Here is a 22,262-nt window from a genome sequence, read left to right as displayed (position 1 = left end):
TTGCTAAAGCAGAGAAAAGAACATTTTAGAAGATCCTGAAATAATTATCCTAACAGAAATTTGATAATCTTTAAAATGTATTTAAAGTTGGATGATTCTTTTTTTTTTTTTTTAGAGACAAGAGTCTCACTTTATCACCCTCGGTAGAGTGCCATGGCGTTACAAATCACAGCAACCTCCAACTCCTGGCCTCAGGCGATTCTGTTGCCTCAGCCTCCTGAGTAGCTGGGACTATAGGCACCAGCCACAATGCCCGACCATTTTTTTTTTGTTGCAGTTTGTCTGGGGCTGGGTTTCAACCCACCACTCTTGGTATATGAGGTTGGCACCCTACTCACTGAGCCACAGGCGCTGCCCAAAGTTGGATGATTCTTAATTCCACTACCCAGTACTATTAAAATACAATTTGGTGCTAGAAATTAGACTTAAAGGTATGAGTAAAAATCTATGCTGCTAAATTTCTGAAATTACCATTAATCTAGTGACGGATATAAATCATCTAAAAAAAGAGTAAGATTAATGCCAAAGTAAAGCATCTCAAGAATTTTCTCTTCTACACCAAGATATCCTTAAGTTTTCCTTAGAAACAAGAATCTGATACCCATGCAGTTCAAGAAAATGTATAAAAACCTTCTACAAAGAGAGAATATGAATTGCTTAGTGTAGACCAGGAACTGTGTATTTCAGTTATCCTCACCTAGGAAGACCAGGTGTCTGTAGTTCTCCAACATGACGTCCCGATAAAAAGTCTGCTGAGTAGGGTCCAGGCAGGCCCACTCATCCATAGAGAACTCTATAGACACGTCCTTGAATGTCAACATTCCCTGAAAAACAAACATAGTAACCAAGAAGCCAAGCGGAGTTTAAACTTCACTTTTAATTGAATGAGCCAAGAGAACTGTTGCTGACTTATATGAGTGACTGGAATTATGTAATAAGGGAAGTATAGAAGAAATCGAAGAGATAAATTTCCTCATGTGTTCTGTAATTGAAGAAAGGGGAGGGCACAACAGCCACAAAACGAGTGTAGACCCTAGACACTGTTGGTTGACAAGAGTAGAAATATGCTGGGATGTGTATCTTTCTGCCTTCTTTACAACATACAGTATAAGTTGTGTATGTTTTTTACATGAAAATGTCATGGTGAGTGAAATGGAACCTCTAAAATTTTAACATGTACAAGAAAGAACTGGAGATCTTGATAAAATGCAAATTTTTGTTCTCAAGATATGTGGTGAAGATTCCATTTTTAAATTTTCAACAAGCTCAACAAAAATGCTAATGCTTTTATTCCAGCATAATATTATGTGAAACATACAATGAACTGGATTTCTGGATTTCCCCAGTTGATTTCTGAACCAGTAAACAAAGATGACAACCTTTACTTTCCAAAGGAAGGTATGAAAGAGAATCTAAGAAGAAAGAGGCACAACAATAGATGTTTTGGTTTGTGCACATTAGTTGATAAATCTCCCCAAAGTACTTATTAATAATATAGAAGATATGCTCGGGAGGCTGAGGCAAGAGAATCACGTAAGCCCAAGAGTTAGAGGTTGCTGAGAGCCATGTGACGCCACGGCACTCTACCGGAGGGCGGTACAGTGAGACTCTGTCTCTACAAAAATAAATAAATAAATAAATAATATAGAAGATATACTGAACTCTACAATGGAATATGTGTCAAAGAGCACCATAACTGAGTGAATAAAGTTAACCTCAACTGTAACAGGACAAATAAGTATCAGGTGCTGATTCACAAACGAAAACACATCACTGCTGTGATAGTACTGGCAAGAAAAAGTACATAATAATCTGATAAAAGCTAGTTTAAAAAAAAACACTTTTGGCAAAGTTCGAGTTATAGATATCTGGAATGTTTTCTAATCTCTAATCGTGTCTTTAAACATGTCTTTCTAAGCACTCTAGAAAGCATTTTTCGAATGATTCTGTTTTTCAGAACATTGAGTTACTTTAGGCAGTTAATGCCGTCTTCTGTAAAAGTGCACGTGCTTCATCTCATTCTATGTAGAACTGATGGAGCTTCCACATGGAAGCTAAACAAAACATATTCTCCTTCTCTGCTAATATCCAATGATCCGACCTCATCCACAATGGCAACCTTGAGTATCCACATTTTTCCATTTTCAAAAGGCACAAAAGGAACATTTGCAGTATTGCAGAACACATTTTTATTTTTGCAGAACATGAATTTACACTGGGAATTTTGCAGGGCACCTGGGAAGCCTTGATGGAGAGAATGGAGAGAAGACTCTGCTGTATAGGTAGGGGAGAAGGATTTCTCAGACCTCTTGGCAACTGAAGATAGAATAACCGCTGCTGTTGCAGAATCACATACTCTTATTGCTCTTGGCAATAAGAAATAGTTAAAAGAGTATTTGAAACAAACTCATTAGGCAGGAACATCACAAGTAGAGAAGTAAAGGCTTGCAAATTCTAAGAACATGATATTGCAGGAGAAAAAGTGGGCACAGCCCTGGACCTTGAACACATTTACGTGAGAAGCAATCATTTCCTCCTCCTCCTTCCCTAGATTTCCTTCTCACATGAGATTATCTGGATACATTCCACCTGGATCTTGACAATATCTTTATCGGCTTTATCTCGGCTTTAAAGGCGAGAGAAGATAACTGCGAAGGGTGAGGTCTGGAAGAACAGATCTTCTCAAGGAGACCACAAGGATACACCTGCAGGGTCCTCTCCACGGTGACTAAGCTCTTGGGAATTTGTAAACTTAACTTCCTGGAACTTTGAAAATTCCAAGTTCCGTGAAATCTTGTAGTTCTGTAGGGGCTGGAATAGCATCTCCCGCTTGATTCAAACTGGCCAATGAGAAGGGTACCTGTGGAGTGGAACTTTTTGACTGTCAATAAAAAGGGAAAGACCAAGGCAGTGGGGGAGCACAGCCATTTGGAATTCTATGCCGTAAGCTACCGGCTGGTGAATAAAGCCCTTCCTCTTATAAACGTGGCATGTGCGTGCTCTTTCTCTCTGTTGGGCCTCATCTTTCTGCAACAAAGGCAACAGCGCAACCCCTTCACCTGCTACCACATCCACAGTCAGAGAGACCACTAAGTACAGAAAAAAATTCACCCTTCCTTGTTCTTTATCACAGAGAAAGTCAGGAAGAAGGAGATTCCACATAAAGACCAAAGTGTGCATTTCTTATTTCTTGGCCTCCAGTGCCCTCCCTTGCCAGCAATTTCTGCTATGCAAATGGGAATATGTGACCTGTAACCTCTTTCTGAAAAGATAAATAAATAAATAAACTCAGCTGTCTTAAATATATATGGAAACCCTCATGCTTGATACTGGCCTAACCTTAGCATCACATGGGGACACTTAATTAAAACCACACTGATGACACAACCCAGACTAATAGAATGAGTGTGCAGGCAAAATGACAGAGATGCTACTTCTTCAAACTGGCCATGGAATCTTAACTGGAAGCCTGGGATGACAAACATTTAGCTAAGCATCACCTCTCAGGCTTTAATATGCATATAAGTTTTTTCACATTATGCCCTTTCTGAGTATGTGATTCTGCAACAGCAGCAGTTACTCTATCTTCAAGCAAATAATCACATTTTATTAACAGTACTTGTTTAAGTCCTTGTTTAAGAATTTCAAGAAGAAGCCTGGCCCCATGGCTCACACCTGGAGTCCCCAGCTCATTCAAAGGTTGAGGCAAGAGGATGGCTTGAGCCCAGGAGCTTGAGGTTGCTATGAGCTATGATGCCATGGCAACCTACAGAGGATGACAAAGTCAGATTCTGTCTCCAAAACAGAATTTAAAAACAACAACTTCAGGAATGATTTTGAGCCATTAACTATAGAACAAAGATTTCAGAACTCCTCATCAAGAAAAATAGTGAGCAGTTAACCCCCATTTCTGTTTTGATCTATATCATGTCAGCCAGACTACCAGATGGCTAGAAATCTTTTCAATGAGACATGGAGACCCACACATAGAAAGCTCCGGGTGGCACCTGTGGCTCAGTGGAGCAGGGTGCTGGCCCCAAATGCCAGAGTTGGTGGGTTCAAACCCGGCCCCAGACAAAAACTGATAAAAAAAAAAAAAAAAAAAAAAAACGAGGGAGACTGTCTCAAAAAAAAAAAAAAAAGAAAGAAAGAAAAGAAAAGAAAGCTCCTACACGGAGTTTCCCACACTCCTTTCCCCTTTCACCACCTTCTGGTCAGCTGAGGAACATCAGGCGGTCTTTTATGTTGCTCTTGAAAAAACTGCTTTCTTATCCACCAACTCTTGCATTGTGACTCTGCTTTTTCACAAATGAACAGTCAACCTTGGGTTTGCTTAACATTTTGCAGGTTTGGGGGCAGGGGCTGTGGCTCAGTGAGTAGGGTGCCAGCCCCATATGCTGAGGGTGGTGGGTTCAAAACCGGCCCCAGCCCAACTTCAACAAAAAATATCCGAGCATTCTGGCGGGCACCTGTAGTTCCAGCTACTTGGGAGGCTGAAGCAAGAGAATCGCCTAAGCCCAAGAGCCGGAGGTTGCTGTGAGCTGTGATGGCACTGCACTGTACTGAGGGCAACAGAATGAAACTCTGTATCTTAAAAAAAAAAAAAAAAGGCAGCGCCTGTCGCTCAGTGGGTAGGGCGCTGGCCCCATTTACCAAGGCTTGTGCATTCAAACCCGGCCCCAGGCAAACTGCAACAAAAAATAGCCTGGCATTGTGCGGTGCCTGTGGTTCCAGCTACTTGGGAGGCTGAGGCAAGAGAATCGCCTAAGCCCAGAAGTTGGAGGTTGCTTGAGCTGTGTGATGCCACGGCACTCTACCGAGGATGATAAAGTGAGACTCTGGCTCTACCAAAAAAAAAAAAAAAAAAAAAATTACAGGTTTTCAGTGAGTCTATGAAGTAGCTTCTTTAATAATCCCCCTATTGCTGCTGTTACTACTTCTAGACTATAGCAGCACTCACCTAGAGAAAGCAAACACAGCACAGAGACACTTCTAATCAACACTTTTTTTTGAGAGTCTCACTTTGTCACACTCAGCACAATGACGTAGTGTCACAGCTCACATGAGCCCCAAACTCTTGGGTTTAAGCAAATCTCTTGCCTCAGTCTTCCAAGTAGCTGGGATCACAGGCGCCTACCACAATGCCCGGCTCTTTTTTTGTTTGTAGTTGTCATTGTTCTTTGGCAGTCCTGGGCTGAGTTTGAACCTGCCAGCCCTGATGTGGCTGGTGCCCTAGCCATTGAGTTACAGGTATAGAGCCTCGACACTTTTTAAAAACCAACATATCTTTGGTTCAAGGAAGATCACCAATCACAATTTTGAAGCACGGCATAGTTTTCTAGCAGTTTAAAGTTTCCAGAAGTCAGAGAAGGCAGCAGTGTCTCTTGCACACGTGGGGATGCAGGTAGTCCCTTGTGTACATTCATGAGAATTACAGAAACAGAAAAGTGGGAATGCGGGCATTCTCAGTTGTACTCAATGCTTATCTGTGATCCAGGTTAATTTCCGGGCCTCATAGTCTCTGATCAATTTTAGGTGTAAAGATATCAGGATAATTGGAAGACAGAGAGAGAATGGCTGGCACTCGCAGGGGTCCTCAAATTGCGGCCCATGGGACACATGAGGCGGTGTGATTGTATTTGTTCCTGTTTCGTTTTTTTACTTCAAAATAAGATATGTGCAGTGTGCATAGAGACTTGTTCATATACATATATATTTAACTATAGTCCAGCCCTCCAACGGTCTTGGGGACAGTGAATTGGCCCCCTGTTTAAAAAGTTTAAGGACGCCTGAAATAGAGGTAGTTTGTAAAAATCTACAGGTTGTCCCCAAAGTCACCATACATAGGAAAAATTGAAAATCATAGCTAGCTATACCTTTACAAAATACTCATTACCAAATTTTGTAAAGAGGTGGCAAACATAGAAAATAGTTTGTAAATGTATTATAAAATTTTGCTGTAAATAAAAGTACATAGTGCTACAATTTCCATTTTTTTCTCTGTATGGTGACTGTAGGAGCAACTTTTGGCACACCATGTACTATAACTGCTCAAGAAGCTACATTGTAGCTTCATGATTTGGGACAACATGCACTTTGCTGTACAATTATGTGTTGTGACTGGAAGGTTGAGATGCAAAGCTCCCTCTGGAGTTACACTCAGTGGGCATCATCTACGTTCATGTCATATCTGGTAATTCTGGATGGTGTGTAAAAATAATTTATAATTAAAAACAGAGTCATTTCCAACTCCAGAATAACCCATCACAATGGTAGACAGAGAAAGAACTGTCATATTATACAATTAAACCAGAATGTGATGTGCATCTCAGACAATTTAAGAGATTGCAAAGATGAATTAAGTCACTGTAATTAGTCCTCAAGAAGAAGACATGACAGCTGACTCTGCTTGGGCGGTGCCTGTGGCTCAAAGGAGTAGGGCGCTGGTCCCATATGCTGGAGTTGGCGGGTTCAAACCCAGCCCTGGCCAATACTGCAAAAAAAAAAAAAAAAAAAAAACCTGACAGCACCATTGGTTATACAGGGTGTCCATAAAGTTTGTGTGCAACTTAAAATAGTAAAAACCAGGGTGAGACTCTGTCTTAAAAAGAAAAAAATAAATAGGTGGCACTTCTGGCTCAAAGGAGCAGGGTGCCAGTCCTATATGCTGGAGGTGGTGGGTTCAAGCCCAGCCCTGGCCAAAAACTGCAAAAAAAAGAAAAAAAATATATAATCAAAGAAAAAAAAAGAAAAAGGCAGAAAGAAGACATGTATAGGACAAAGGATAGTGGTGGGAGATGTTGGGGAGCATAGCACATCCTGGGAAGTAGCTCTGATTTAAAAAATTCCTCATGCTCTGTGTTCTCAAGAGAAGCTCACTGCAAAAAACAACTCTTCCCATAATGACTTAGGTGATATTACCTATTTTACCTATGATGAGGCAAGGCACAGGCTCTGCAAATTCCCATTCATTGCTCATAAACAATTAGCTGAACAGTTGTTTCTTCAGCAGTCAACACAAAATATTTCTTCATCAAATTTTGCTGAAGTTACTCTTTTCCCCCCAGCCCCTGACCTTTGGCCAATTCTACGTCTGACTTAGAATTAACATCTAGCCCCTCTTTATGCCCCTCCTAAGAACTGTCTGACTGCAGGATGAAACATGTCCTGACCTGGCAGATTATTTCTCCACCCTCCATTCTGCCCCCATCTCCCACCTTGTTTCTACACGTTTACGCCTCTTTATGAAAGAAAGCCCTTGTGTGTGATGCTTGCAGATTTTATACTTCATGCTTTCCCCAAGCAATACTTCCTTCAGTAATGAAGAATTCATTTTATTGGACAATAAGATGGAATTTAAAATTTATTCTGTTGGGGGCGGTGCCTGTGGCTCAGTGAGTAGGGCGCCAGCCCCATATGCCGAGGGTGGCTGGTTCAAACCCAGCCCCGGCCAAACTGCAACCAAAAAATAGCCGGGCTTTGTGGTGGGCGCCTGTAGTCCCAGCTGCTCGGGAGGCTGAGGCAAGAGAATCGCGTAAGCCCAAGAGTTAGAGGTTGCTGTGAGCCGTATGACGCCACGGCACTCTACCTGAGGGTGGTACAGTGAGACTCTGTGTCTACAAAAAAGAAAAAAAAAAAAAAAAAATTTATTCTGTTGGACAATGTCTAGAAACAGCCCCAGAACAAGACCCATTACACCTCAGGAAGGGCATCTCATCACCTTCCACATCCATCAACCACATCTGCCTGTGAGTCCCCAGCTTTCCAGAGCTCTGCGCCTTTGTCCATATAAAGGGTTCTTCCCATAGCTGGTATGAACAGGCTGAAAACGAGTAGAGACGGATTCTGGGCCCTCGATGACCATCTTTTGGAGCACCAAGGTTGATCTTGTCTTAGTCACTTGACTCAAAGAGAACAGCAAGTGTTTGAGAAATCCAGCAAAATTCTGCAAACTCAGTGTTGAGGCTTATATAATAGCAGGAAATTGTAAAATACTTACAATTGTACTTGGTCCTTTTCCCCAAGCAATACTTCATTACAATAAAGAAAAAATCATCTTATTGGACAATAAGATGTAATTTCAAAATTGTTCTATTGAACAGTGTCTAAAAACACCACCCCCCAAAACAATGCCAATTACACCTTCAAGAAGGGTATCTCATCACCCTTACCTTCCATCAACCACACCTGCCTGTGGGTTCCCAGTTGTGTTTGAGAAATCCAACAGAATTTTTGGATAAGAAATCTTATGTTAACATGAAAAGCAAAATTACTTTGTGAGACAATAGTGATGTCATTTAATTATTAAATGAAAACAAATCATTTAGTAAACAGTCATTTGAGAACATCTCTGGAAGTTTGCAGGTCCCCTTCCATAGGATATAGCATTAAACTCCAACTTCAAAGAACAAAAGTTGGCTCAGGGCCTGTGGCTCAAGCAGCTAAGGCACCAGCCACATATACCTGAGTTGGCGGGTTCGAATCCAGCCCGGGCCCGCCAAACAACAATAACAGTTGCAAACAAAAAATAGCCGGGCATTGTGGCAGGCACCTATAGACCCAGCTACTTGGGAAGCTGAGGCAGGAGAATCACTTGAGCCCAGGAGTTGGAGGTTGCTGTGAGCTGTGATGTCACAGCATTCTACTCAAGACACCTTGAGGTACTGTCTCCAAAAAAAAAAATATATATATATATATATAAATTTAAAAATAATAATAAAGAACAAAGTTACCTACTGTCGCAGATGCTCCACTCTGTGTAAAAGAGGAACTGATGTCTTGTCAATATTTACAATTCACCAAATGATCTACCACACTTTCATATGAAAATGTATTCATTTTTATGCATCATAAAGCAATCAAAACTGTGTCTCTTTCTTCTTCGGGTATCATTGCAAAGCTAAACTGAGTTTCCATTTGAAATCACCCTCAGACAATAACATATCTCAAAACCTTACAACACTCACTCAAAGAAAAAAAGGTAAAAGCAGGGCTGGGCGTGCTGGCTCAGGCCTGTAATCCTAGCACTCTGGGAAGCCCAGGTAGGTGGATCAATTGGATTGAGCTCAGGAGTTCAAGACCAGCCTAAGCAAGAGCGAGACCTGTCTCAAAAAATAGCGGGGTGTTGTGGCAGCGCCTGAGGCAAGAGGATAGCTTAAGCATAAGAGCTTGAGGTTGCTGTAAGCTATGATGCCATGGCACTGTACTCAGGGTGACAACTTGAGACTCTGTCTCTTAAAACAAAAAAAAGAGGTAAAACCAACTTTTTTACTGAAATATAACTACATATTTAATTTCCTTTTCTCAACTCCAGTTCTGTCTTGCATTTTCAGGAATATTTTCTTTTCTTTCAGTTCTATTGATGTATTACACTTAATTGCACTTAATGAAAAATTTAAGCTGAAATAAAGAAACAAAGCTTTTCAAGGTTTGAAATTCAGGGAGTGTCACTGTTGACTGAAATACAGACATGTCTCTCTCAAGTGTCAAGTAAGATCACTCTATCCCTTGAGACATCCTTCCACCTTCAGCCTGCTCACAGAATTACTCAATGGCCACCCTCCCAGGAGAAACTGCAACCTAGCTTTCAATGCACAAGTGTGAATTGTGTTGCAAGTTTTGAAAACACCTTACGGGGGATGGGTCATTCTTTTCCTTCGGGATAATTTTCCTCCCTTGAAATATCTGGAAATCTAGAGAGCAGAAATAATTTGTGCACATTTTCCCCAAATACCACCATCTGATGGGCTAAACAGTAATGTGTCTCCTGGAAGTAAAAACTGAGGCTGGTATAAAAAAAAATGTAAAGTCCTGACTTAGCATCTGTAGCTCAAGGACTAGGGCGCCAGCCACATACACCAGAGCTGGAGGGTTTGAACCCAGCCCTGGCCTGCCAAACAATGACAACTACAAACAAAAAACAGCCAGGCATTGTGGCAGGCACCTATAGTCCCAGCTACTTGGGAGGCTGAGGCAAGAGAACCACTTAAGCCCAAGAGCTTGAGGTTGCTGTGAGCTGTGAGGCCACTTGGGAGCTTGGGCTCTTGCCTCAGCCTCCCAAGTAGCTAGGACTACAGGCGCCCACCACAACTCCCGTCTATTTTTTTGTTGTAGTTGTCATTGTTCGGCAGGCCCGGCCATTCAAACCCTCCAGCCCAGGTTTACAAGGCTAACACCCTAGCCTCTGAGCTACCAGTGCAGAGCCTTAATAGTTATTCTTAACATATAAATTATAGGCTTCTTCCTCTTCTTTGTTTTTTTTTTTTGAGGCATAGTCTCACTATGTCACCCTGGGTAGAGTACCATGGCATCACGGCTCACAGCAACCTCAAACTCTTGGGCTTAGGCAATTCTCCTCGCTCTCTCCTCAGCCTCCCAAGAAGCTGGGACTATGGGTGCCCACCACAATGCCTGGCTATTTTTTGTTGCAGTTGTCATTGTTGTTTAGCAGGCCCAGGCGGAACTCGAACCCGCCAGCTTCGGTGTATGTGGGTGGCACCCTACTCACCGAGCAACAGGCGCCAAGCCAAGTTATAGACTTCTTAATAAGTTACAAAATGCAATGTACACCATTAATAAATACCTACTGTTTCACAATTTTCTAAAAACAAAATTAAACAGCATAGCCCACATGTCAATATAACTAATCATAACAAATATTTCCATTTGAAATCGATTTTATAGATATGAAAATTAAATAAAATAGACAAGGTGGTAGACACAGACACCCCCCACAACCATTCTCAGCTATTTGTGAATTGAGAATACACTTTAAAACATAGGAACAGTAAGTCAAACAGGCCAAACCAGAAATAGGGAACAAAGAAAATAATCTTGAAAAAAGGCACAGGAAATGATGAGGCACTACAGAACAACTTACTAGCATGTTTAATGATTCCTTTTTGTGATAATTTTCTTTGATTCTTTTTTTTTTTTTTGCAGTTTTTGGCCAAGGCCAGGTTTGAATCCACCACCTCCGGTATATGGGGCCAGTGCCCTACTCCTTTGAGCCACAGGCACCACCCTGATTCATTTTTTAATTGCGACATGTACTTTACTACATGTAGTTAGTCACATAAGCACATTTTTAGTATAAATCCCCTATATAAATTATTAAAATTTGTTACACAGACAAAATGTTGCAGGAAGACGAGGCCCAACGGAGAGAAAAGGAACCCAAACACCACGTTTATAAGAGGAAGGGCTTTACTCACCAGTAGGGAACTTAACAGCAAAGAAGAATTCCAACTGGCCTCGCCCCCTACTGGCTTGGTCTTTCCCTTTTCATTGACAGTCAAAAAGTTCTACCCCACAGGTGCCTTTCTCACTGGCCAGTTTGAATCAAGCGGGAGATGCTATTCCAGCCCCTACAGAACTACAGGACTTCACTGAACTTGGCAATTTCCAAGTTGCAAGAAGTTAACTCTACAAATTCCCAAAAGCTGAGTCACCATGGAGAGGACCCTACAGGTGTTTCCTTGTGGTCTTCTTGAGAAGACCTGTTCTCCTAGACCTTCTCGAGTATCCTCTCTCTAAAACAACACTTAAAAATGTAATCTCAGGCTGTGCTGGTAGTTATGGGGCCGGCCCATACACAGGGGCTGGTGCCTTCGAACCCAGCCCCTGCCTGCTAAACAACAATGACAGTTGCAAGGACAAAACATAGCCAGGCATTGTGGTGGGCGCCTGTAGTCCCAGCTACGTGGGAGGCTGAGGCAAGAGAATTGCTTAAGCCCAAGAATTGACGCTACAGCACTCTACTGAGGGCGATATAGTGAGACTCTGTCTGGAAAAAAAAAAAAAAATGTACTCTCACTGTTCTCCGGAATTACTAGCTCTTCCAACTGTCGGAAGCCATAGAAGGCACAGCTCAGCCTTACTTCCTTTTTACGTAAAAAAGTTTCACCTTTACCCTTTACCGGGCAACTAACCAAACAATCACCTTATGCCCCATCTAGCTTATTTTAGCCAATCCCCAGTTGACAACTCCTCTGAACCTCCCAACAAGACACACCCTCCTTCCCCATAATGCTTATAAGGCACAAGTTTTTCAATAAAGTTTGAGACTTGATCAGAAAACTGTTTTGTCTGCCTTTTTCACGCCCCTTGTTTGTTTTTCTCCCTTAGGTGGTTCCTGCGTCCCCCGTTGACGTCCCGTGGGTCGGGACATCCAACAATCTTTTTTACGAATCAATTCCCTGTCTCTGCGTTTAACAACAACGATAGGCAACCCAGAGACTTTGAGTTCCCCAACAGAGGAAGCCACCGCACCCGGCCCTAAGTTTACGTTTAACAAGAGAATGGAGAAACTGGGGGCCCCACAGACTACAGCCCCTCCCATGAACAAGCCCCACACACCCAGCTGGGATTCTCCCTCAGGATCTTTCCATTGTCACCACGTGGGAGGGACAACGGCTCAAAGAAAGCCCGGGGCCATGGTCCAAGTAACAGCTCCAGGAAGGGCCCGGAGGTACAGTCCCCGCTGCCTGCCCCACTCCACCTTTGGCCCACAGGGTCCTGAGGGCCAAGGGTGCCAGTGGCAAAGTTCAATCTGAAGACTGTAAAACTGAAGTGAAATTGCCAGGTCAGCCACAGTCACTTCCGGCTCCAACCACGCCCCTCCCCCTCCCCCTCCCAGGACACCCAGTCTTCTCTACTCACCATTTCCCAGCTTCCGGATGTCCCGGCGTCCTCCCTACCGATCTTCCAGTACCTGCAGGTCACAGGCTGACAGAGCTGCTGCAGAGACACCTAGATACTCCCGGAGTGTCAACAGCTGAAAAGCGGACACCAGCTCAGTGCCCAGAAGAAGAGACAAAAACTGCTCCGATCGCTGGAGCCGCCTCCTTCTTTATGGCTGTGCGTCTCATTGGTCAGTTCACTTTGGAGCATCCCGGACGGATAGCCTCAAGCCCCACCTCTCTGACCTTGAGTGACAGGAATGCTCTGGGACAAGACCACAACAGTTTTTTTTTTTTTTTTTTTTTTTTTTTATATTAACACCAGGGACTGCTACAGGACAAGTGGCATCCCAGCCAGCTCCTGGAGCTGGGGGGTGCGGACCTGCTACCTCCGCCTTGGCGATGTTGGTGCTGTGGCAGCAAGCAGCAGAACCAGCAGGCTGGAAAGTGGGCAGGGGGGCCCATTTCCCAGGCCTGGGAAAGAAAAGGATTGTAGCCATTCATTTAAGACCCAGACACATTGTCCCAGACATGCTAAATGTAACTACAGAGGGCCCCATACTGCTATATGTGCCCCTAGACAAAAAGCCCGGAGACAGACAGACAGAGAGCTTTTCTCTCCCGACTTGGGTTTTTTCTCTCTGCCAGGAGCTCTGGCGCTTCTGTATTCTTTTCTGTAAAGAAATCCTGTCTTACCACTGATCTGTTCTTCCAATCACCAAGACCAAGAACCTAATGAAGAGCGAAATTTGGTGTCAGGACCATGACTTTATTCACCTCTATGTTCCAGGGCCACTGTGCTCGCCATAGAGTAGGTGTTTAACAAATTTCAACTAAAAGAATGAAAATCTGTTTACTGAGTGTTTATTCTGTGCTGGACTTGGGAACCTATTATTTAAATAGGAGTTAGACTCTGCTTTGAAGGCATTTTCTTTCTTTCTTTATTATTATTTTTCAGTTTTTGGCCAGGACTGGGTTTGAACACACCACCTTTGGTATATGGGGCTGGCACCCTACTCCTTTGAGCCACAGGAGCTGCATTTTTTTGTTGTTGTTGTTGAGACAGAGCCTCAAGCTGGTCACCCTGGGTAGAGTGGGTGGCATCACAGCTTACAGGAAGCTCCAACTCCTGGGCTCAAGCAATTCTGCCTCCGCCTCCCAAGTAGCTGGGACTACAGGCGCCTGCCACTACGCCCGGCTACTTTTTTTTTTTTGGTTGCAGCCGTCATTGTTTGGCGGGCCCAGATTGGATTCGAACCCTCCAGCTCAGGTGTATGTGGCTGGCACCTTAGCCGCTTGAACCACAGGTGCCGAAACTTTTTTGTTTTTTTGAGACAGAGTCTCATTATGTCGCCCTGGGTAGAGTGCCGTGGCTAAACAGTTCACAGGAACCTGTAACTCTTGGGCTTAAGCGATTCTCTTGCTTCAGCCTCCCAAGTAGTTGGGACTACTGGCGCCTGAAAGAACTCCTGGCCATTTTTTGGTTATGGTTGTCATTGTTGTTTAGCAGGCCCAGGCTGGATTCCACCCCGCCAGCCCCAGTATATGTGGCTGGTGCCCTAGCCGCTGAGCTACAGGTGCAGAGCCTGAAGGCGTTTTCAACATAGGTAATGATGTCTAAGTAAAAACATGCACATAGCTGGGCACGGTAGCCAGGCACTTAGAGAGGCCAAGATTGCCTGAATTTACAGGTTTGAGACCAGGCTGAGCCAGAGAGAACCCCCACCCCTCTCTAAAAAGTAGCCGGCGTTGAGGCAAGTGCCTGTATTCCCAACTACTTGAAAGGCTGAGACAAGAGGATTATTGAACCCACGAGTTCGAGGTTGCTGTGAACTAAAATGCCATGGCACCAAGGGTGACCAAGTGAGACTGTGTCTCCAAACAAAAACATGCACATAAATAACTTAATAACTTGACAGATGAACAACATTGAGAGTTATAAGCAAAGGCTATGACAGTTCAGAAAAGAGTGAAATTACCTCTAGTCTCCAGCTAGGGGGTTGGCATTGCAGGAGGTAGTATTTAAGCTCCCAACTAACAGGCACAATGTAGGAGTACACGGTGCACCTCCTGGGTGAAGAGCTCAGCTACCAAATGGACTTCACCTAACAAACCCCATAGCTCTCTTTACACAAGGCTTTGTGCCTTCTCCGGGATGCAGCTCTGCCTGACGGATATTTGTATTTAACCCTGAATATAAAACATATCAATTTATTGATTTTAATTATATATAAATATGTATGTGTTTATATATACGCACACAGTAAATACATGTTTTCCACTCATGGAAACAAGGTATTAACAATTATAGGGCGTTGCCTGTGGCTCAGTGAGTAGGGTACCAGCCCGAATACTGAGGGTGGCAGGTTCAAACCCAGCCCCAGCCAAACTGCAACAAAAATAGCCGGGTGCTCTGGTGAGCACCTGTGGTCCTAGCTACTTGGGATGCTGAGGCAAGAGAATTGCCTAAGCCCAAGAGCTGAAAGTTGCTGTGATCTGTGATGCCACGGCACTCTACCAAGGGCTACAAAGTGAGACTCTGCCTCTACAAAAAAAAAAAAAAAATTATATAGGTCCTGGTCAAGTGGCTCACTTCATGTAATCCTAGCACTTGGAAGGCTAAGGTGGATAGATTGCCTGAGCTCAAGGGTTCAAGACCACCCTGAGCCAGAGTCAGACCTTGTGTCTTAAAAAAAATAGCCAGGGGTGGCACCTGTGGCTCAGTGAGCAGGGCGCTGGCCCCATATACTGAGGGTGGTGGATTCGAACCCAGCCCCAGCCAAACTGCAACCACAACAACAATAAAAATAACTGGGCATTTTAGTGGGCGCCTGTAGTCCAAGCTACTTGGGAGGCTTAAAAAAAAGAAAAATAGGGGGCAGCACCTGTGGTTCAAAGGAGTAGGGCGCCGGCCCCAAATGCTGGAGGTTGTGGGTTCAAACCCAACCCTGGCCCCAGCCAAAAAAAAAATAGCTGGGCGTTGTGGTGGGCTCCTGTAGTCCTGGCTACTTGGGAGGCTGAGACAAAAGAATCACGTGAACCCAAGAGTTTAAGGTTGCTGTGAGCTGTGATGCAACGGCACTCTACCCAGGGTGACATAGTGATGCTCTGTCTAAAAAAAAAAAAGAAAGGGGCGGTGCCTGTGGCTCAAAGAAGTAGGGCGCCGGCCCGTATGCCAGAGGTGGCGGGTCAAACCTAGCCCCGGCCAAAAACTGCAAAAAAATTTAAAAAATGAATAAATAATTTTTCAAAAAGAAAGAAAGAAAAGAGAAAAGGAAAAGAAAAATCCAAAGCCTGTTGCAAAATGCAATGCGGGAGACCTGGCCTCCTAGGCAGACGTCCTCAAACTTTTTAACAGGGGGCCAATTCACTATCCCTCAGATTGTTGGAGGGCAAAACTGTAGTTAAAAAACAAACAAAAAGGGCGGCGCCTGTGGCTCAAGGAGTAGGGCGCCGGTCCCACATGCCAGAGGTGGCGGGTTCAAACCCAGCCCTGGCCAGAAAAAAAAAAAAAACAAAAAAGCTATGAACAAATTCCTATGCACACTGCACATATCTTAGTTTGAAGTTAAAAAACAAAACGGGGGGCGGCGCCTGTGGTTCAGTCCGTAGGGCGCCGGGCCCATATACCGAGGGTGGCGGGTTCAATCCCGGCCCCGGCCAAACTGCAACCAAAAAATAGCCGGGCGTTGCAGATGCCTGTAGTCCCAGCTACTCGGGAGGCTGAGGCAAGAGAATCGCTTAAGCCCAGGAGTTGGAGGTTGCTGTGAGCTGTGTGAGGCCATAGCACTCTACCAAGGGCCATAAGGTGAGACTCTGTCTCTACAGAAAAAAAAAAAAAAACGGGAACAAATACAATCACACTGCCTCATGTGGCCCGCGGGCTGCAGTTTGAGGACGCCTGCCTTAGAGGCTGTTTTGCTGAAACCTCACCCCTTCACCCACACAACTCCACTGGGAGGTCAGTGAGCAGGCCAGGCTGGCCCCAGGTGGAGCTGGCCTCTGAGAGAGAGTGAGTGAGTGGGGGGAGTTAGGGAATGCAGAATATTTAACCCTTCTTAAAGAGAGCAAGAGTCACTTTGGACTCGATAAGGAGATAAAAAAGATAGAGAAGATAAAAAATATAAAGAGGGGATATACAGAGGAGATAAAAAAGATAAAGAAGATAAAAAATATCTTCTTTCTTTTGTCAGGACCTTGGTATGGTCAGAAGGATCAGTCTGTGTGAGCTCAAGGCTACTTGAGTGTTAATTGCTACTCCTGTGATTGGTGCCTGTGGCCTAATTGAGGTCTGCTTTGACATCCGGCACCTGGACTGTGTTCCCTGTCCCATGTTCTGTTGTCCTAAGATCATAAATAACTTAGAGCAACAATAGTAAAATTTAAATCAGTCTAATTAATGTAGTTAATTAAAGAAATAGTTTGGGTTGGGGCCTGTGGCTCAGTAAGTAGGGCGCTGGCCCCATATACTGAGGGTGGTGGGTTCAAACCCGACCCCACCGAACTGCAACAAAAAAATAGCCGGCCATTGTGGCAGGTGCCTGTTGTCCCAGTTACTTGGGAGGCTGAGGGAAGAGGATAGCCTAAGCTCAGGCGTTGGAGGTTGCTGTGAGCTGTGTGACGCCACCGAACTCTACAGAGGGCAATAAAGTGAGACTCTGTCTCTACAAAATAAAAGAAGGAGAAGAAAAGAAATAGTTTGGTTAGACAGTGCAAGCATAGCAAGAACCATGACATAAGTGGTAGCCTTCCTTCACTAGACTGACGTTTAAAACAATGCTGTGTGCAATAAAAACGGAGCTAGCCTGGAGCAAGAGTCTGTCCAGGGTGCTCACAGTGGAAGGTAGACAGACTCCTGACCTAGTTTTAAAAACTTGTGTCTTGGCTCGGCGCCTGTGGCTCAATTGGCTAAGGTGCCAGCCACGTACACCTGAACTGACGGGTTTGTATCCAGCCTAGGCCTGCTAAACAATGGCTACAACCAAAAAATAGCCGGGTGTTATGGCAGGCGCCTGTAATCCCAGCTTCTTGGGAGGCGGAGGCAGGAGAGTCACTTGAGCCCAGGAGTTGGAGGTTGCTGTGAGCTGTGATGATACAGCACTCTACCCAAGGCAACAGCTTGAGCCTCTGTCTCAAAAAAAACCTTGTGTCTTAACTGCAATTGTCACACCCACATCCGGTGACAAATCTCAAAATTTACTATTACAATATACAGGATAAAATTTTTTATTAGAAAAGGTATGATGAGTAGTACATTACACATTTTTATTAAAACACTTTTTTTCAGGCGGTGCCTGTGGCTCAGTGAGTAGGCCGCTGGTTCCATTCAGAGGGTGGTGGGTTCGAACCCAGCCCTGGCCAAACTGCAACAAAAAAATAGCCGGGCGTTGTGGTGGGCACCTGTATTCCCAGTTACTTGGGAGGCTGAGGCAAGAGAATCGCCTAAGCCCAGGAGTTGGAGGTTGCTGTGAGCTGTGTGATGCCACGGCACTCTACCCAGGGCAACGAAGTGAGACTCTGTCTCTAAAAAAAGAAAAAAAAACAAAAAACACTTTTTTCTTTATTTATGATATAATAGACATGCACACAGAAATATTAATATAATAAAAACCATCACAAGTACTACCAAACAAGATGCTCTCAAAATTTTTATCATCTTGCCTTTATTTGGTATGTAAATATAATAGATCCCATTATTTAGTTTGTAGGTATTTCACTAACTGTATTTAATAATTTCAAAAGTTATTTTGGAAAACACTGTTGTCATACCTAACAAAAATAAATAATTTTCTTTTTTTCTTTCCTTTTTTTTTAGAGACAGAGTTTCACTTTGTTGCCCTTGGTAGAGTGCCATGGTGTCACAGCTCACAGCAACCTCCAGCTCTTGGGCTTAGGCAATTCTCTTGCCTCATCCAGAACACCAGCTATATTTTTGTGGCAGTTTGGCGGGGGCTGGGTTTGAACCCGCCACCCTCAGTATATGGGGATGCCCTACTCACTGAGCCATAGGCGCTGCCCTTCTTTTTTTTCATTTTGAGAATTACTCTGTCACCATTGGTATAGTGCTGTGGTGTCACAACTCACAACAACTTCAAACTCTTGGCCTCAAGGTATCCTCCTACCTCAGCCTCCCTAGTAGCTGTGACTATAAATGTGCAACATTCTGCATGGCAAATGTTTTTATTTTCAGTAGAGACAGAGTCTTACTCTTGCTTAGGCTGGCCTTAAACTTCTAAACTCATGCCATCCACCAACTTCAGCCTCCCAGGGTGCTAAGATTATAGGCATTAGTCACAGTGTCCAGTCTAAATAATTTCTTTATGTAATTTAAAGTAATGTCTTCATTAATTTTTGTGATTGAAATCCTACAGTTCTATAACCATAGAAGTCACACGATCCACATAATGCATTACATTAAATCAATATTTACCCTAAAAATTTAAAGTGACAAAATTTATCTTTAGAAATAAACATTTATAAACCAAGAGTATTTATAAAAATATGATAGGAACACACAGATACTCCAAAGAACTTTCTTCTGAAAACTACAAGATAGAAAAAAATACATAAAACAGGAGAATGATAATTTTGCTCAGTTTTCAGACAAGGGGAAGAGAATGCAATATCTAACATTTTAGCTCTACTGAATAGACAGTTAATTTTTTTTTTTGTGGTTTTTGGCCGGGGCTCGGTTTGAACCTGCCACCTTCGGCATATGGGACCGGCGCCCTACTCACTAAGCCACAAGCGCCGCCCAAGTAGATGATTAGTTAAAAACTATAAAAAGGAGGCTTGGTGCCCATAGCTCAGTGAGTAGGGCACCAGCCACATACACCCAAGCTGGCAGGTTCGAGCCTGGCCTGGGCCTGCTAAACAACAATGACAATTGCAACCAAAAAATAGCCAGGCACTGTGGTGGACTCTTGTAGTTCCAGCTTACTTGAGAGGCTGAGGCTGAAGCCCAACAGTTTGAGATTGCTATGATCTGTGAAGCCACAGAACTCTACCGAGGACAACATAGTGAGACTCTGTCTCAAAAAAGAAATATATGGGGTGGTACGTGTGGCTCAGTGAGTAGGGCGCCAGCCCCATATACCGAGGGTCGCCAGTTCAAACATGGCCCTGGCCAAACTGCAACAAAAAAATAGCTGGGCGTTGTGGCGGGCACCTGTAGTCCCAGCTACTCAGGAGGCTGAGGCAAGAGAATCACCTAAGCCCAAGACCTGGAGGTTGCTGTGAGCTGTGATGCCACTGCACTCTACTGAGAGTGACAAAGTGAGACTCTGTCTCTAAAGAAAAGAAATGTATGTATCCCTTCAGAAAAAAGAGCATCAAAATTTAAAATGTTAGTAAGAAGCAGAGCATGATATTTTATGAAATGATGGCCAGTGTCCTCTGACTGTATAACAAAGAACACTTAGGTTGAGAAAAAGAAGACAGCACCTAATGGAAAACATAAGAAAAACAAAGCATTTGAAAAAAAAGTGTCTTTTCATTTGCATCAAAACTCATAAAAGAATGTGCAAATAATATTTCTCTCTTTCTTTCTTTCGTTTTTTTGTTTGAGACAGAGTCTGACTATGCCTCCCTCAGTAGATAGTAACAAGGCATCACAGCTCATAGCAACCTCAAACTCTTGGGCTTAAGCTATTCTCTTGCCTCAGCCTCCCAAGTAGTTGGGACTACAGGCATCAGACACGCCATCTATTCTTTTTTTTTTTGTAGTTGTAATTGTTGTTTGGCAGGCCTGGGCCACATTCGAACCCTCCAGCCCGATGTATGTGTCCAGTGCCCTAGCCACTGAGTTACAGGTGCTGAGTCTTTTTTTTTTTTTTTTTTGAGATTAAAGTCTCATGCTGTTTTATTGGGGTTGAGCACCAGGCATCATCATACCTGACATCAACCTCAAACTCTTGGGCTCAAATGATCCTCATGCCTCAACTTTTCCAGTACCTGGGAACTCAGGTGTCCACAATGCCTGGATGAATTTTTCATTTTTAGTCGAGATGATGTCTCCTTTTTTCTCAGGATGGTCTCAAACTCCTGAGCTCAAACAATACACCCATCTTCACCTCCCAGAGTACTAGGATTACAAGTGTGAGTCACCACACCCAGTTGAACAAGTTCTTCAACCTTGGTGTAACAGCATTAATAAGTAGGAAGTAAAGTAAATTTAGAAAGAGAAACCAGAAGGGGCCCTGCCCTGCAGGCATCACAGTAAGAAATACAGTGGATCAGACCAGGGCAAACAAAGTGGTAGCAGTTAGAAGTGGTCACATGTTTTGTATATTCTGACATACTTGTTGTTTAGTTTATCTGGCTTTAACTAAAATTGTTATAATACTCAAGTGTCTTTGTCTCTCATATTTCAAAGTTTTCAGTGTTCACATTATGACTGAAGCACTCAGCTAAGTGGCCTTGACATGACCAGACTGAAACAGTGAGTGTTATCTCGGCCCCAAGAGCCCAGCAACGGCAGCCTTAGAGAAAGGAGAGGAGAGAGAGAGCTCTCAGGACAAACTGCTGAGCAGAACTTTGTAACTTTCTGTCCACGATGCAATTCTAGTGAGTTTTTTTCCCAGAAACATCAGAACCTCCTTGCAGCCCTGAGATCACTGCAGAGCTTTATACTACTCGATCGTCCAGAGAAAGACAAGACGATTGACACACCAGCACAGATTGTGCTCAAGAGCCTCTGAGCCTGTGCACAGGGTAAAAGAATGACCACTATGAAGCCTAGCTCATTATAGCACTAAAATTCCCACTCTGGGGAGGGATGTGACCACCATTTTTTGTTCATGGAATGTATGTACTAGCATGATTCCTCACTGTGCTTGTGTGCCCGGCACTCCACCCCAAACATTATGAGGTTCACTACCCTTATGCGTTATTCATTTTCACCTCCATAAAACCACCTTGACCCTGCTAATCTGACAGGGGGATTTGAGGTGTCTCTGCCTCCCCGTCCCACTTGATGCGCCTTCTGAAATAAAGCATTTTTGCATTGACAAACTTCCTACTCCCAGTAACTGGCTATATGTGGAGAGAGCAACATTGAACCCCCCTTGTGGGTTTTTTATTATTAGGATGGTTGTATAATTCAAATAAAGATAATAGTCCAAGATTAAACAAGATATTTGCTAGTAAACGTGAACTTGTTACTGAAAGGTTCCGGACCCAAAGATAAAATCATTCCAAGACGCGAGATGAAAGGAAAATGAAGATCCAATTCATGCAGTTTAAGTGGCCTTTATTCCACCTCGAGTACAGGTGGGGTGAGATTCCTGACCAGGTAGAAATCAACACGTGGGCTATGGCGGACAGGGATTTAAAGGGTTAGGGCAGTCAGGATTGGTGGCATTTCTATTTCCTGGGAAGGACAGGAGTCTGACTCTCTCTGGGCGGGCTATGAACTTGACCCTGTCTGGGCAGGTACACCTGATCTATCATACCAGCCTTTTTAGTTTATTATAAGGAGGTAGGGTGATGGGCATGGCTTCTCTTCAAGGGCTTCTTGCAGCGGGGAGGGACTGAGTGGGCTGCCTGTAAAAAGAATGGGAGGGGGAGAGGAATGGTGTTTAC

The 22,262-nt window shown here is 43.8% G+C and overlaps 1 protein-coding gene across 6 annotated transcripts in view; it reads right to left on the bottom strand.

The window, feature by feature from the left end:
- The window catches only part of LOC128572360 (zinc finger protein 43-like), a 72,881-nt gene that overhangs the window by 12,306 nt on the left and 38,313 nt on the right, over nt 1-22,262 (bottom strand). For 3 of the 6 annotated variants that reach the window (XM_053572229.1, XM_053572228.1, XM_053572232.1), the window contains exon 2: nt 698-824. In XM_053572229.1, the coding sequence (XP_053428204.1) occupies nt 698-824 (127 nt within the window). Of the gene's footprint in view, nt 1-697; nt 825-7,720; nt 7,905-11,213; nt 12,638-12,660; nt 12,776-22,262 lie in introns of those variants that run through there. The other 3 variants (XM_053572230.1, XM_053572231.1, XM_053572233.1) reach the window with 3 other exon arrangements.

This window comes from Nycticebus coucang, chromosome 20, assembly GCF_027406575.1.
Source record: "Nycticebus coucang isolate mNycCou1 chromosome 20, mNycCou1.pri, whole genome shotgun sequence".
Lineage (NCBI taxonomy): Eukaryota > Metazoa > Chordata > Mammalia > Primates > Lorisidae > Nycticebus > Nycticebus coucang.
This window is presented reverse-complemented; position numbering and strand designations above follow the sequence as displayed.